This window comes from Meleagris gallopavo, chromosome 3, assembly GCF_000146605.3.
Source record: "Meleagris gallopavo isolate NT-WF06-2002-E0010 breed Aviagen turkey brand Nicholas breeding stock chromosome 3, Turkey_5.1, whole genome shotgun sequence".
NCBI lineage: Eukaryota > Metazoa > Chordata > Aves > Galliformes > Phasianidae > Meleagris > Meleagris gallopavo.
The window spans coordinates 73,962,012-73,975,742 of NC_015013.2; the positions used below are offsets into that span (position 1 = coordinate 73,962,012).

The window sequence follows — 13,731 nt, forward strand, 5'->3', positions numbered from 1 at the left end:
AAAAAAGGGGAGGAGTTCATTGGGCTGGCTGCCACTGTGCAGGAATTCGTGGGGCATCAGTGGTAAGCAATTGCTTGTGCATCACTGTATCTATCTATATATCGATATCTATATAGGTATCACACTGGGGCATGGGGGGAGCAAGCAAATGACTGTGTGGTGCTTAGCTACCTGCTGGATTAAACCACAATAGTCCCATAAACAGTATTTAGAAGCTGCTACCAGCAACAACTCTTTCCCTGTTTTAAATTCACTGATACTCTGATCAGTACAAGAGATCACCACTTTGAAGGATTTAAAAAATTATCTATGAGCAGTATTCTTATAAAGGAACACACTCAGTCTGAAAGACACTGTCACACATCAGTTCTAATCTTCTTATGACCCTCAAGTTTATCTTCATACATAACTAATTAAACACTGCTGCTTAGAAGTTACAAAGTCTGTGTTTGCCTAAAAGTCTTTTCTGTAATAGCATCTAAGTTGGCATGAAATAACAAGATTTCCAAAACATGCAGCAGAATACACTGTTCTGTAAAGAGAGTCCAACTATCAGTTGCTCAAACACACAATCTCACATACATGATACACTGTTAGCAATGAATCTGAATACATGCTAGGGCCAAACTTCAGAAGGAAACAACACACTAGTAATTTGTGAAACTAGCATACCTTTAGCAATTTTCTGTGCAGTTTCTAGAATTGTAATTGCAGCAGGATATGCGCGGCCACTAACTGCCGACATGAATGGTGTCATCCCTCTTGCATCCCTGGGTGGTGGGAGGAAAAATTTAAAAAAAAAAATCAAACAGATCAAAACACTGAATTTATTTCATTTTAAACAGGAAAAGTACAAAAAATACAAAATAAATACTCAACATTGCTAACTTCAGGCAAACCAGAAAAACATTCAGTGAGATTAAGTACTCTTACTCGTTTTAATTCTATGAAATAAATCTAATTTCAAAGGATGTCAAGATACAAACACTGACAACTTTGTAGCATTCTCCATTTTACGAAATGTGCCTTTAAATAACCTTTTTTAAAAGGCTTCTGCGCAATACATTTAATGTGATATAACATTAAAAAAATAGTGAGGATCTACTCGGAAGCACTTACTTGGCTGAGAGCAATTCTCGAAGATAAGGTTGTAAAACAACGCTATCGCACAGTAATTTCAGTATGAAATGAGCATTTGCCTTCCGATCTTTTGATTCCACCACAGATGGTTCAGTAGAAGGCCCTATAATGACAAAATGAAAGTGCACAGGAGTCATTTTCCCTCAAAAAATGACTACCTATTAAAGGCAAATAATTCAATGTTTCACTTGGGTGATTAATCAGTAGGACTATTCAGCAGTTTGCTAGGTGCAGTAACATTTCACTGAAGCACTGAGAACTTCAGTCCCGAGTTACATTCCTAAAAAGAGACAGTAAGCTTAATTTTACTGAGCTAAGAATAATTTTTGCATAAAACCACGTATTCTGCACACTCATGAAGTTCTGCTTCAACGCAATCTTCATTTGGTAAGAGGCATTTGCATGTGTAGAAGGTGCGTACAAGCTTTTTAGCTTTTCAGTTCATTTTGCTTCTGAAGCATTATCAGATAAGCACAATGCTCTCACCTGGTATCGTGGAGGTGCTCGGTCCTTGGCCGGTGCCGGTCGCTGCTGTGGTAAGAGATCCCACAGCGGGGGCCAGGATAAAATCAATGTCACCATCTTTCAGTAAACAGAACAGCAGGATGTATATCAATATATCAAGACATCCCTAACAACATGCTCTTTCTGCAATGCCTAACACACTGCAGGTTTTCTGTATTTAACTGGTACTCTTTCCTACAAAAGGGCACGTTCCTAGACTAGCAATCAACTACTAGGCATATTTTACTAAAGCCTGACATCAGCACTAGAAAGACACAAAAGACACACTGAATGTAAGAAGAGCATTTAAGTCTTCAGTAAAACTCTTAAAGCACTTCTTGCTACCTCACTGACGTTAAGAGTTTAAGTCTCAAAATGAAGTCTTATAAATTCACCTTAAATGCCATCGGTTCCTTCAGTAAATCTCTCATTTTACACTTCAATTTATTACAACAGCAGACTTGCCTGTATCTATTGCAGGAGGATCTGGAACCCAGCTGGGAGGAGCTATTGGTGGAGAAACTGGGTCCTGGTGATCACTCGATGAAGCACCAGCTTCCTGTCTGCCCAGTCCAGCAGCTCTCAAGGATCTTCTCATCATTTCTCTTAACCTCAGACTGAATAATTAAATTAAAAAGAGTAAAGATAGTAAAATTGTAATACACAATTAGAACATCTTAAAGCAAACTTTCATGCTGGAAAAAGAAACCAAACTCTTCTTCAGCATGGAGTAGAATGAACAAAGAGGTAAGCCTACCCTTTAGAGTCACCTCAATAAAAACAACTATATGACAATGACTGTTTAGGATAAAAAGAATCAAGTTCAGTTCTTCCCCTCTCATGTTCTATTTATCTGAATAAATAACCACTTTTCCACAGAAATTCTCTTTAAAGAAAAAAACTTGTTCACCATTAAAGTACTTCCAAGATGCTTAATTCATCTTGAAGAACATGAGAGCTTATCCTTAAATTCTCTTTCCTCATAAGGAGAAACATTTCCAATTTACTACTGAAAAACAACACCTAAACCCCAGAAAATGGAATTAGTTTAGAAATATCCCACCGTTAGCTACCAATCCAGAAGGACTATTCGAAAATGTGAGATCTGACTTCAAATAAGAGAGACAATTTTTGAGCCATACTGAAGGAAAGAAGTAAGAGATTGGTAGTAGTACGAAAAATCAGAATACAGAAAACAAGAGAAAAACATTAGTCAGTTTACCTTCTGCTACTTGATGATCCTGCTCGACTTCCTGGACCATTACTTGACACAACTGAAATTGCATTTGCAATTGCTTCCACAGCTGAGAGCCTTTCAGCAAATGTATTCCTTTCAGAGCGCTCTGCTTCTGAAAAAATAAGAAAAAATTTAGGGTCAAACTTTTACTTTGGAAAATTATAAGGAAGGAGTGTAAAGTAAAAATGACACTAATTGTAATACGTTCCCTGCAATTTATTTTATTAAGATTTAGAGGGACACAGTAGGCTCAAGTAGTTACTTTGGGTTTTCTTTTTTTGATTTTTTTGTTTGTTTGTTTCTGTGTTTTGTTTTTTAAATGGACAAGCATTAGCCATGATTTTGACAGGGTTTGATATCTGAAAGGAAGGAAATACAAAGTACACACATTCCAGAACAAGTTTTCAGTATCATCAGACAGGGATCTAATACAGCTAAGTACAAGGTTCCAAAGTAATGGTAATTAAAAAAAAAAAAAAGAACAAAATGAAACAAAAAAAATAAAATACTCCACAATGAGCAGCAACACAGGCTTCTAGGCTTCTAAGATGTGCTCTACTTATAAGCATGCTTAGGAAGATAAACTGTGGTGAGAATATAATACGGTACTGCTACCAGTTTAACTTCAAGTACGAGCATTATTTCTGGTATCTAAAATCTAAGCACCACAATACCTAAAAGTCCTAGTCATAACCAGGATTGAGTTGTGCCAGGTGCTGTACAAACTATAAAATCCTGCCTAATTGTATACAGTATAACTCGAAGCAACCACTTGAACAAGAAACCAAATTTCATTGCACAATAAATACACAGATAAAGTGGTAAAAAGTCAACTGTGCACGATTAACAGCCACCTCTTCTTCAGGATTCCTAGTAAGGATGTCACAGTCATTAGATAGCAAATTATAAGTCACTGTTGCGATGGATCCAAAAAGAACTGAAGGAGAAACTACATTTAGCAGAATAAAGGCCAAGAGAGGGACAACTATCATGCCAACAGCTATTTTTATTACAACCTAGAAGGAAAGGGTGCCTTTCTGACTAAAAAGAAAATCTGTGAAGTGAATCTGATCGTTCTTTCAGAACACTTACAGAGTTGCTACAGCTACGGCTCACTCAAAAAAAAAAACCACTCAGTTCATGGGTATTCATTAAGGTTATCTGAAATTCACTATCATAAGCCTTCAAGTATATTACCTACTTTGGACATTCCCTCTAGACCTGTCTTTCCTAAGTCACTTCTACTGGCCAGAATCAGGAAACATCAAATCACAGAGAAACGCAGTAACCTGTCCCCAGTTCTGTATGGTTTAGGTCCACTTCTGTATTCCTTTTATCCAAAGCAGGAGCTGTGAGACAACTAGACACAAGATCTGAGAAGACAAAAAGCTTATCCCTGCCCTCACTTATTCCCCTTCTGGCAGTTCAGGAGGTAGAGAGAAGGGTCTCAGTCAGGCACCACCTGAGAAGGGACCTTAGGTTCCATAATTGTCAAGGGACATCAAATCCAGAGCCTGGAATTGAAGCCTTTAGTCCTACACCAATCTTCCTTCAGTTCAACAAATGGCTGCATAACTTACATACAGTAATCACTGCCCTCCAGATGATGCACAGAAAATAAGCTTGTCCTAACATCACTCACTAGCAGTTACAAGTAGAAGGTGAATGTGAATTGAATATGAAGACATGAATACCCTTTTATAAACATTTGTGAGAGAGAGGCAGAGGGGTGTTAAAGTCCATCAGGTTCACATTTTTTGTATTTCAGAAAGTTAAATTACATCCAAATAAAATTACTGAAAGAATGCCAAGGTTGCAAAGACAAGCACTCAAATTAGGAAAAGTCAGATTAAATTTGCCCATGCATCCTTATTTCAGCTTCCTCATGTGCTTATAATCAAAACAGTCTTCAGCTACATAGATAGCTTTTTGGTGGTGGCGGTTTTCTTTTTTTGCTTTGTTTTGTTTATTTTTTCCCCTCAACAGGACCCCTGCCTCAATCAGTGCACAGGATGGACGACACACTAGAGATGAAGGGTTGTACAATGAGCAAGCTGTTTGTGCCTTGTTTGCTGCAATGTCTGATCAGCAAGTAGTAAAGCATTAACAGCTTGGAAAGGAGAGGGGAAAGCACCATCCTGTGTTTAACACCATTGAACACCACTCTGGAGAATGGGATCCTACTTCCATCACATGTAGCAGCACAGAGAACTTTGTTAAACACGTTTTCATAAATTACAGCAATACATTTATAACTCAATTGTGGACACATAAAAGGTGCCTGACTCACAGAAATAATTAACAAGAATTAAATAAGAACAAATAAAATTATTATTGAATCTATTTCTGGAATGCTTTGAAATAACACCTACACAAAAAGGTGAGATTATGCCCTGGTTTTTCCAACAAAACTCTCAAAATTAGCCAACAGCTTTGAATGCAGAAAAATGTTAAGCTATAACCACCTTCAAAAGATAAGAAATCCGTACTGTTATTCCTATCGTATAGATAGGGATACTGAGAAACAATTGAGGTCTACAAGTGACTAAAACTCAATGACAACACCATACAAAAAAAATCTCACAAGAGAGTTCATTCATTATTCAGTGCAGGTTTGTATGGTGTGCATAAGTAAGGAATGGGGCCACACACTGAATGATGAGGATAAAAAGAAATATTGAATAGCTACCCATTCGGTGAGCACCGTCCATCTTGTGCACTGAATGAGGTAGTCCTGTGGAAAAAATAGTATGACGGTGTAATTAAAGACCATTTCACAATGCATACCCACGTACAGCACCTGGGTCAACTTAATGCTGGCATCTCCTAGTTTTTATTTTTATTTTTTAGGGTTTTTTTTCCTGAGTGCTTGACTTAGCAACCTTGTTGTTCTGTTAACATATTTTATACATAACAGTATTTAATAGACATTTTTAAATGGTGTCAGTGATTAGCATTAACAAAAAGTCTCATGTCTCTTACTATGTCAACTGCAAGTAACATTGGAAGCATTCATATAACACTTGAAAAATATTAAATACTGTTCCTTTAAAAGCTTGCTAGTGATGTAACAGGGATATTAGCGACAAAGGAGAAAATATTTGCTTTCATTTAAAATTAATACAGGGATGCAAAGAGCTTGCCTTTTATAATGAATAAAAATAGTATTCCCAACTACTGAATTCTTTTAAAATCTTTAAGACAGTAATATAAATGTCACCTCATCACCTTTGGCAGGTTCAGAAATATCCTAGGTGCTAAATTTTAAAGCTACTCGTATCTGAAAAATGCAGCTTTTAAATCAAGTTATCTGGACAATGCATAAAAGTTTACTTTCAAACTATTTTCATGACTCTGTTGAGCTCACCCTCTTCCTCTTTTGTTTCTTTGTTGCTGGTTGGAAAGCATACAGACACACAAGCATGCAGAATATTGCGGTTTCCATCACATCTGTGGCCAAGGAATGTCTGCAGCACTTGTGGGTTCTGATCCAAAACAACTGCTTGTTCAAGATTCATCAGGTATTGTCTGCAAGCCTCAAAGTCACATCGGAGAATGTGTTGCATTAAGGTTTGTTTCTGTACTCAAAAGAATAGAGTAAGTTAAATGAAAACGCAAAAACCATAAGCATACAAGCTTCATAAGTACTTCTCATCTTTAATTTTTTAAATTAAAAGAATAGCCTAAACATAGGACATTCTCAGCAGGAACTACCAAAAAACGCAAAAAAAAAAGGAGCCAGGCACAGGAATTAAAAGGAAGGGCAGGTTCAAGTAGCAGAAGTTATCAAGACCTGCAAAAGCATGCCTCTGGCTTTGCAGATAAGTTCTTAAGACAAATCACTTCCATTTAATTTAACATGAGAAAAGTGGTATAACTGACAAAAAAAAAAAAAAGTCAGCATTAACTAGCTTTTATGTATTTGTTTTAGAGAAATGATAATGCATGCTGAGGAGTAAATAACTAGAAGCTGCTGCTGAAGGTCTGGGAGGCTCATCCCTAGTATAACATGATTTTATTCAGCAGCTGAATACTCCACTGTGAAATCAGTCGCAGCCTAATGGGTGCATAGCAGCACAGCACAGACTTAACTAAAAAAAACAAATCAACGATTGGTTTATGTGAGCACAATAGATAAACTCACAGCTAAAACTGTTCATACAGCACCACAGGAAAAACTTCTTTACTGAAACGGATGTTAAGCACTGGAATAGGCTTCCCAGGGAGGTGGGGATGTGTTTAAAAACTGTTTGGACATGGTGCTTGGGGACATGATTTAGCAGAGGGTTGTTAGAGTTAGGGTAGTATGGTTAGGTTGTGGTTGGACTCAATAATCCTTAAGGTCTTTTCCAACCTGAGCAATTCTATGGTTCTTTGAAATTCAAGTGATTTTTTTTTTTAATTTTGTTAATTATTTTGATAATTTATGGTAAATACAAAGGTACAAAAATGTGCTACTTTCATAAGAAAATAAGATGCCTGGACCTCTCAGAAAAGCTTTGAGCCCATGAAACAAAACTGTATGAGTTGTACACAAGGAAAGAGTATTTATTAAGACCTGATAAGAAGCTATGGACTACCAAAAATGGATCTTCCACTTCACTACATCAATTTGTGCTTTCATGTTTCTATGAGAATCTTGGGCTGCCCAGGGAGGTTGTGGAGTCACCAACCCTAGAGCTGTTCAAGAAACGTTTGGATATTGTGTTGAAGGAATATGGTTTAGTGAGAACTCTTGGTGATAGGATGGTTGGACTGGATAATCTAGTAGGTCCTTTTCCAACCTTGGTGTTTCTGTGATTCTGTGAAATTGTTTATGTAGTAAAAACACAAGCTGGTATCTAAACACAAAATTGCCTGAAGCATAATTTCATAAAAGCAAGAGAAAAATAGCATATAATTCTGTATTATAGAAAGTATTTTACCTCAACAGCCATAATAATAATTGCAGCTTTCTTTTTGATGGTTGAGTTGGCAGGAAGATTTGTTAAGGAATGAACGCCCATTCCGAGACTACTAATAGGTGGAAGATCAAGCCAGTCAGGGTCTCGTATCCCACCCATACAGTCTTTTGCCATTGGATAGATTGTACCATTTCCATCTCTAAGAATAATAGGCGATTCCTACATTGGGGAACAATATTTCAGAATTAAACTCCACAATTTACAAACATTACACTTCACAAAAGGGTCCATTTTACACTTGATTGCCAACAGAGACAAGAGTTGACCCAAAACTCTCATTTATGTCATTGTCTCCTATAATTCCAAACAGGGCAGCAAAACATAGTAAATTCCTTTTTTTCAAATGCCCAAGATTTGCTTAGGACAGTAAATATTATTTAGAGTAACTATTTTACGACAAGTGTTCACAAAGAAACATCACTAATGAAACACATATATAGTACTTACATTACACTTTCAGATTACTTAAATATTCCCAAGAAAGCTGAATATGCTGAAATACAACAAAAGTTCAGTCCCTTTACCTAAAAAGTTTCTTTCAACTACCCTAAGTTTATCACTGAAAGACTTCACTAATTTTTTCTAGAATCAACACATGTATACCTGCACAGTGTAATCAGCTGTATAACCAGATAAAACAGGATATTTAACAATAGATAGTTAAGAGCTGTGCAAAACCTTAACGTATCCTTTTTGTTAGCAGATTTTTTTGTTAACATTTCCATCTGAATATTTCTGAACTTCCACCTTAACACTGTTATCTGTCTCACTTCTTATTTTTTATTCAAATTGTATTTTAAATAATATAATTAAAAAGTTCTTAAGTATTAGACTTCTATTCCACACGTCCCTTCAAAAATATTAATGGTACCAAGTTTTTCATAATCCACTCCTTTAAAAGCTACTCTTCACCAGTAGTTAGAGAAGCCTTACAGAAAGACCGTACCATTTCACTTAAAGATGACAAGAGTGAAATGCAGTGAGGTTAAACGATCGAAATGCAACACCACAAACCTGTCCAGCTGTAAAAATAGCAACACTTCTCTCATTCTGACCCAGGAATGCAATGCTGCTAGTAGGGAAATTGTTTTCCTGTTCAGCCTTTCCAGTAGCAAGGTCAAATATGCAGTATCGAACCCAATTCCCAGTTTTCAGGACAGCATGAACTCCTTCAGAGATACATGAAAAAAGTGTTAATGCCTTGATAGTATTCAGTAAAAACTCTTTAACTACTAGATTACTAAGGTCAACGAAAACAACTATTTAAGCGAGTCTGACAGTCACAATTTCCCACTAAGGAGAGAGAAGGGAAGTAAAGGACATAATGGAGTATCTTTAAGAGGTTAATTCCTAGTTACCTTTTGAATCTACATTTACTGCTAGAATCTCTGTTTTTTCAGGAATACACAGCTTTTTAGGTGTCCTTTGAAAACAGTCCGGAACTTTCGGAGTTCCCCCAGTTTTCACAACCTAGAAACATCCATAAAACATTAAGATGCAGTAAAACACACACTGCTGACTTTTCAGAACACTTCGTTTATTCAGTATTTCACAAATACATACCTGTAGTTCATCTATCCTGAGTAGCCTGCAATCCTGGAGAAGAGAGGAAGGATCTGGATCTGAATTAGAACTGCTCTGACAATTTGCATTACTGGAGGTGCCTGGAAATTTGACAGCAACATAAGCACCATCCACTTTTAGCACCTACAAGCAGAAAATATTACAGTTTTAGTAAAGGCTTGGAATAGACAGTTTAGCCTAACATCCTTCAAAATAAACCAGATTTTTGTCACTAAAATAAAAAATAAAAAAGTTGACCATCAGTGATAAAATCTTACAGCTCTTGGTCATTAGCCTTGCTGTTCTGCTGAAGTTTCTGAACACTTAAAAACTGTATTTCTTAATTATTTCATAAGCAGGTTGAAAGCCCCTTCCCTTCAGCATCCTACCTCCAATAGAAACCAATGTAACTGACTGGAGAAGTTCCTACTGTTATTCTATTAGTACATCTTTTCATCTACTGGAAGCAGCAGTAACACCTTCAGGTTTAATAGCCTGGATACATACTTCTCTTACTGATTTGTTTAACCAATTTTGGAAACACAAACTATCTTTTGGCAGTGAATTCCGACCATTATTTAACAGCTGAATAAAGTCGATGAATAAAGTCGATGTAGACTTCAACTGCCTATTAGCTCTTTTACTACAGGAAACAGGAAATCACTTTTTTTCTGCCATATTTTTGGGTCTTTGTTCTTAGCCTGTTCTGTGTCTTAGAGCTCATTCCTCAAGGTGAATGTATTATAAAAAAAAATTGTTTATGGTTTTACTTCCCATTGCTTATACTCAGTGATAAAGTTCTCCATTCAGTCCCTTAGGACTGAAGGATAAAGTCCATCCAGAAACACTTCACGTGTATTATGTCTTTCTCTTCTCCCCAAGGAAATGATTTTTTTCTGTCTTGCACCTGCACAGTTATTTCTGCTACTGTAAGCCTCTCTGAGGCATTGCTGCCATGCATATCTAATCAGAACTGTCAAAATAGTTTTCCTTGACAGCTGAGAATATCACCAAACACTGAGAACACTGAGACCCTTTGAGTTTCCACCTGAGACTATAATCTTCCCAAAAGAAAAACAAAGCTAAGTAGCAGTCATGAACAGAACTAGATACAAGTAACTATCAGTCTCAACTAGGCTCTGATTTCTCAATACTTCCTACATAGAAAGTGCCTACAAAGCAATAAGAACCTAACTGTAATAAGCTTACCATCTTAGAGGTCCCCCTGGAATAAAAAGCAACTTTCAAGATATTGAAAACAATAAAAATCCATGCATTTCCTTGCTTTTCCCCCAGTTTTTCTAGTTAAGTGTAACTTACCAAGTACACTAGAGAAAAGGATTTATTGACAATCATGAAGGTGTTAGAAGATTTCTACTACAAAGAGTATTATGGATAGTCACTTAGTAACTACATAATGAAATTTTATCAAGTAGCAGAGTTGCTAGTTGTATCAGCAGAGCAACAGTGCTAGCTGCAAGAATGCTACTGAACCTCTGCAAACTCAGACCTAGTCACAAGATTCATGAACACTAACTCTGATCTACAACATACAAACATTTGTTTTGGGACTAACAAGACTCTAGACAAAGGTCATAGAATCAGAGTATATTGACTTGGAAAAGATCCACAAAGATCATCAACTCCTGGCTCCACACATGACCCCTGAAAATTAAACTATACATCTGAGAGCACGGTCTAAATGCTTCCTGTTTTGATTAAATTTTGTAATCAAACTCATTTAGATTTTATTTTTTCAGTCAGTCAAACTAACTTGAAAGCCTAAAATCACATGCCAGTTGTTCCAACACAACTTCCAGTTTAACGTGCAGAATTTTTATTTTTATTTTTAAATGACCAAAGCTGCTACACAAAGCTTTATAAGCTGAGGTTACCCACAGCGATACATCAGGGATGTGACTTTTTAGAATGTCATTCAGTAAACAAATGGCTGTGAAAGACCAGCTGAAAGTATATTTACGACTCTAAAAGGCCAGTATTTCTTAACCCAGAAAGTTTTAAATGACTCCAAACCCATTTAAATACATTTCTGCAGACAAAACCTCTGTATGCTTCAGAAGTTATCTACACACTGACCAGCCTGATTCTTTAGAAGTCAAATTATCTTTCTGCTTAATTCAGCTTGTTGTGAGCTAACTTAACTGTTTAATAATGAATAGAAACAGCGATCTGGAAGTCTGCAGGAAAACACTGCAAAGAGCATCCCTTTGGTAGACTGAGGTGCCTCCAGTCTTTTTTTCCATAATTGATCCAAATTACAGGTAAAAACACATAATATGGCATGAACTGTGTTTCTCTCCTCAATAGGCACCACTATGCTATTTTTTTGTAGTGGTTTTGCCTGCAGGATTTTATTCAGTCTTCGAAGATGAAGTGTTAAAAATGTGACAGGAGGAAAGTGAACAACCATATACATCACTGAAAACAGCAGCAAGCTCTATGAGAAAAGAAGCATCTTTATCATAAACAACAGTTACAAAATAGATTTGGAATCAGTTACTGTATTCAGAAGACAGCCTACTCACTGTTTTTTCTACTTATTGGTTTAAGCATTTCAGTGAAAATATGAAAACATCAAAATTCAAACTGCTCTCTATTTCTTACAGTACTTCGTCTCGAGGCATCTCACAAACACCATTACAAGTAGAAGTAAAAAGCTTGTGTAAGAGACAAACAATGATGTCAGTGACTTCAATTAGACCTCAAAATCTCATTTACAAAAACTGAAGTGTTTTAGTGAATTAATATGTTCCCCTTTGAAAAAATTATCTAAAACACAAAAATTCATTGTGGGTCTCTTCCACTCAAAAGTACTGCTCAAGGCACATCTTCCACTTCTGCACAAGTAATACCACTAAGTATGGAACTATAATAGCCTTGGCTAAATCTACTGCCTTCTCTTGGACAATAAGTTCCTATTCTGGATTTTTATACAGTTCTTAATATGTTATGTATGTAACCCAACCCAATCTTCAACACTTGTGGAAAACTTCTCTGGGTCTTCCCATTTTTCTTGGTTTGGAAAAGCTTAGCACTGAACTGCCTAGAAGATTTGACTCCTATACCACTTGGAGAATTAGTTGTCTAAAGTAATTAAAAAAAAAAAAGAAATCAATGGTAGATTCCAGACAAACCTTGCCAACAGGAACATTCTTAACGTCTTCCACAAACACAACTTCCCTCAGAGACCACTGCTCCTCATTCACTTTCTCCTCCTCTTTTGGAGCAGGAGTTGATCGTCGTCGCTCTGAGACAAGAAAAAGTAACTACTGAAAAAAGAGTAGTAACTCTTCAAGTAACTACTTGAAATATTTAATCAAGGTACCAAAAGGCACTGTTCACCAAACTCTGTTTCCTCCGCAAAATAGCATCAGTGTTCAAATCTAGCAGTTAAGGATAGGTTAACAGAAAGCTGGATTTACAGACATTAGAGATACCTAACAGCATATTACGCCACTTCAATGCTTTCTTCCTCCTGTGATATTAGAGTAAATAAAGACATTGGATGAAGAAAGCTAGTTTTAAATACTTTTAAACAAAATAATTACACGAAATTATTTTGGCAGGGCTCAGACATTTTAGGTAACAAGACTGACATTGTAAGACTCTTCATTCAACCCTGCTATGGTGCTTTCTATCACCCTTGCATAAAGTCTGTTTGTCCACTAAGTTACGGATTATTTGGTAAACAACTAACTGAGAAGCACATGAGGCAGACAACAGTCTCTTAGCAGCAAACGCTGTTGTCCAAATAGCTATCTGCACATAACAAGAGGAAGCTTAAATCCACTCAGGATCAAATTTAAGCTTCTACTGCTAAATTAACACTGACAAGAACTTTTATCTACTGAAGTTTCTCTAAGTGTAATTAAGACGATCAAAATATTGAAAGCAAGAAGCAGAGAACAAGCTATGAGACTTCAAACGCTACATCAAAATCCCTAGCAAAGTTTATTCAGTAATTAATTACAGATAGAAGCACGTAGCAGAACGCATCAGTAGCGAGCACTCGTACTGTTCAATAAATTAGTTCTGCACATCTAAGCATGAATGACTCTTGGTGTCACAGAATGAGGCCATTTAACTCTTTAAGTGACACTTCTTAAAATTGCACCGTGTAGATGAAATGCAGGCAAAAAAGATTCCTTCCATTGATAATATTGTAATTAACGACTTATAGATGTGTGGATTTAAACGTTAAAAACAACAAAAAAAAACCTGCTAAGTACAGTTGATGCCAAACTTCCCTGAGTGCTTTTATACATTAGTGCATAATGTCTAGTTTTATGCATTTTGTGTAAA

The 13,731-nt window shown here is 36.5% G+C and overlaps 1 protein-coding gene across 1 annotated transcript in view; it reads right to left on the reverse strand.

Moving 5' to 3' along the window:
• The window catches only part of UBR5 (ubiquitin protein ligase E3 component n-recognin 5), a 69,004-nt gene that overhangs the window by 29,713 nt on the left and 25,560 nt on the right, over positions 1 to 13,731 (reverse strand). Inside the window, exons 15-26 of the mRNA XM_031552901.1 lie at positions 12,564 to 12,676; positions 9,409 to 9,552; positions 9,204 to 9,315; positions 8,860 to 9,014; positions 7,807 to 8,004; positions 6,249 to 6,459; positions 5,571 to 5,615; positions 2,867 to 2,993; positions 2,110 to 2,261; positions 1,627 to 1,722; positions 1,120 to 1,243; positions 673 to 770 (exon numbers count right to left, since the gene is read on the reverse strand). Of these exons, the coding sequence (XP_031408761.1) occupies positions 673 to 770; positions 1,120 to 1,243; positions 1,627 to 1,722; positions 2,110 to 2,261; positions 2,867 to 2,993; positions 5,571 to 5,615; positions 6,249 to 6,459; positions 7,807 to 8,004; positions 8,860 to 9,014; positions 9,204 to 9,315; positions 9,409 to 9,552; positions 12,564 to 12,676 (1,575 nt within the window). The remainder of the gene's footprint in view (positions 1 to 672; positions 771 to 1,119; positions 1,244 to 1,626; positions 1,723 to 2,109; positions 2,262 to 2,866; positions 2,994 to 5,570; positions 5,616 to 6,248; positions 6,460 to 7,806; positions 8,005 to 8,859; positions 9,015 to 9,203; positions 9,316 to 9,408; positions 9,553 to 12,563; positions 12,677 to 13,731) is intronic.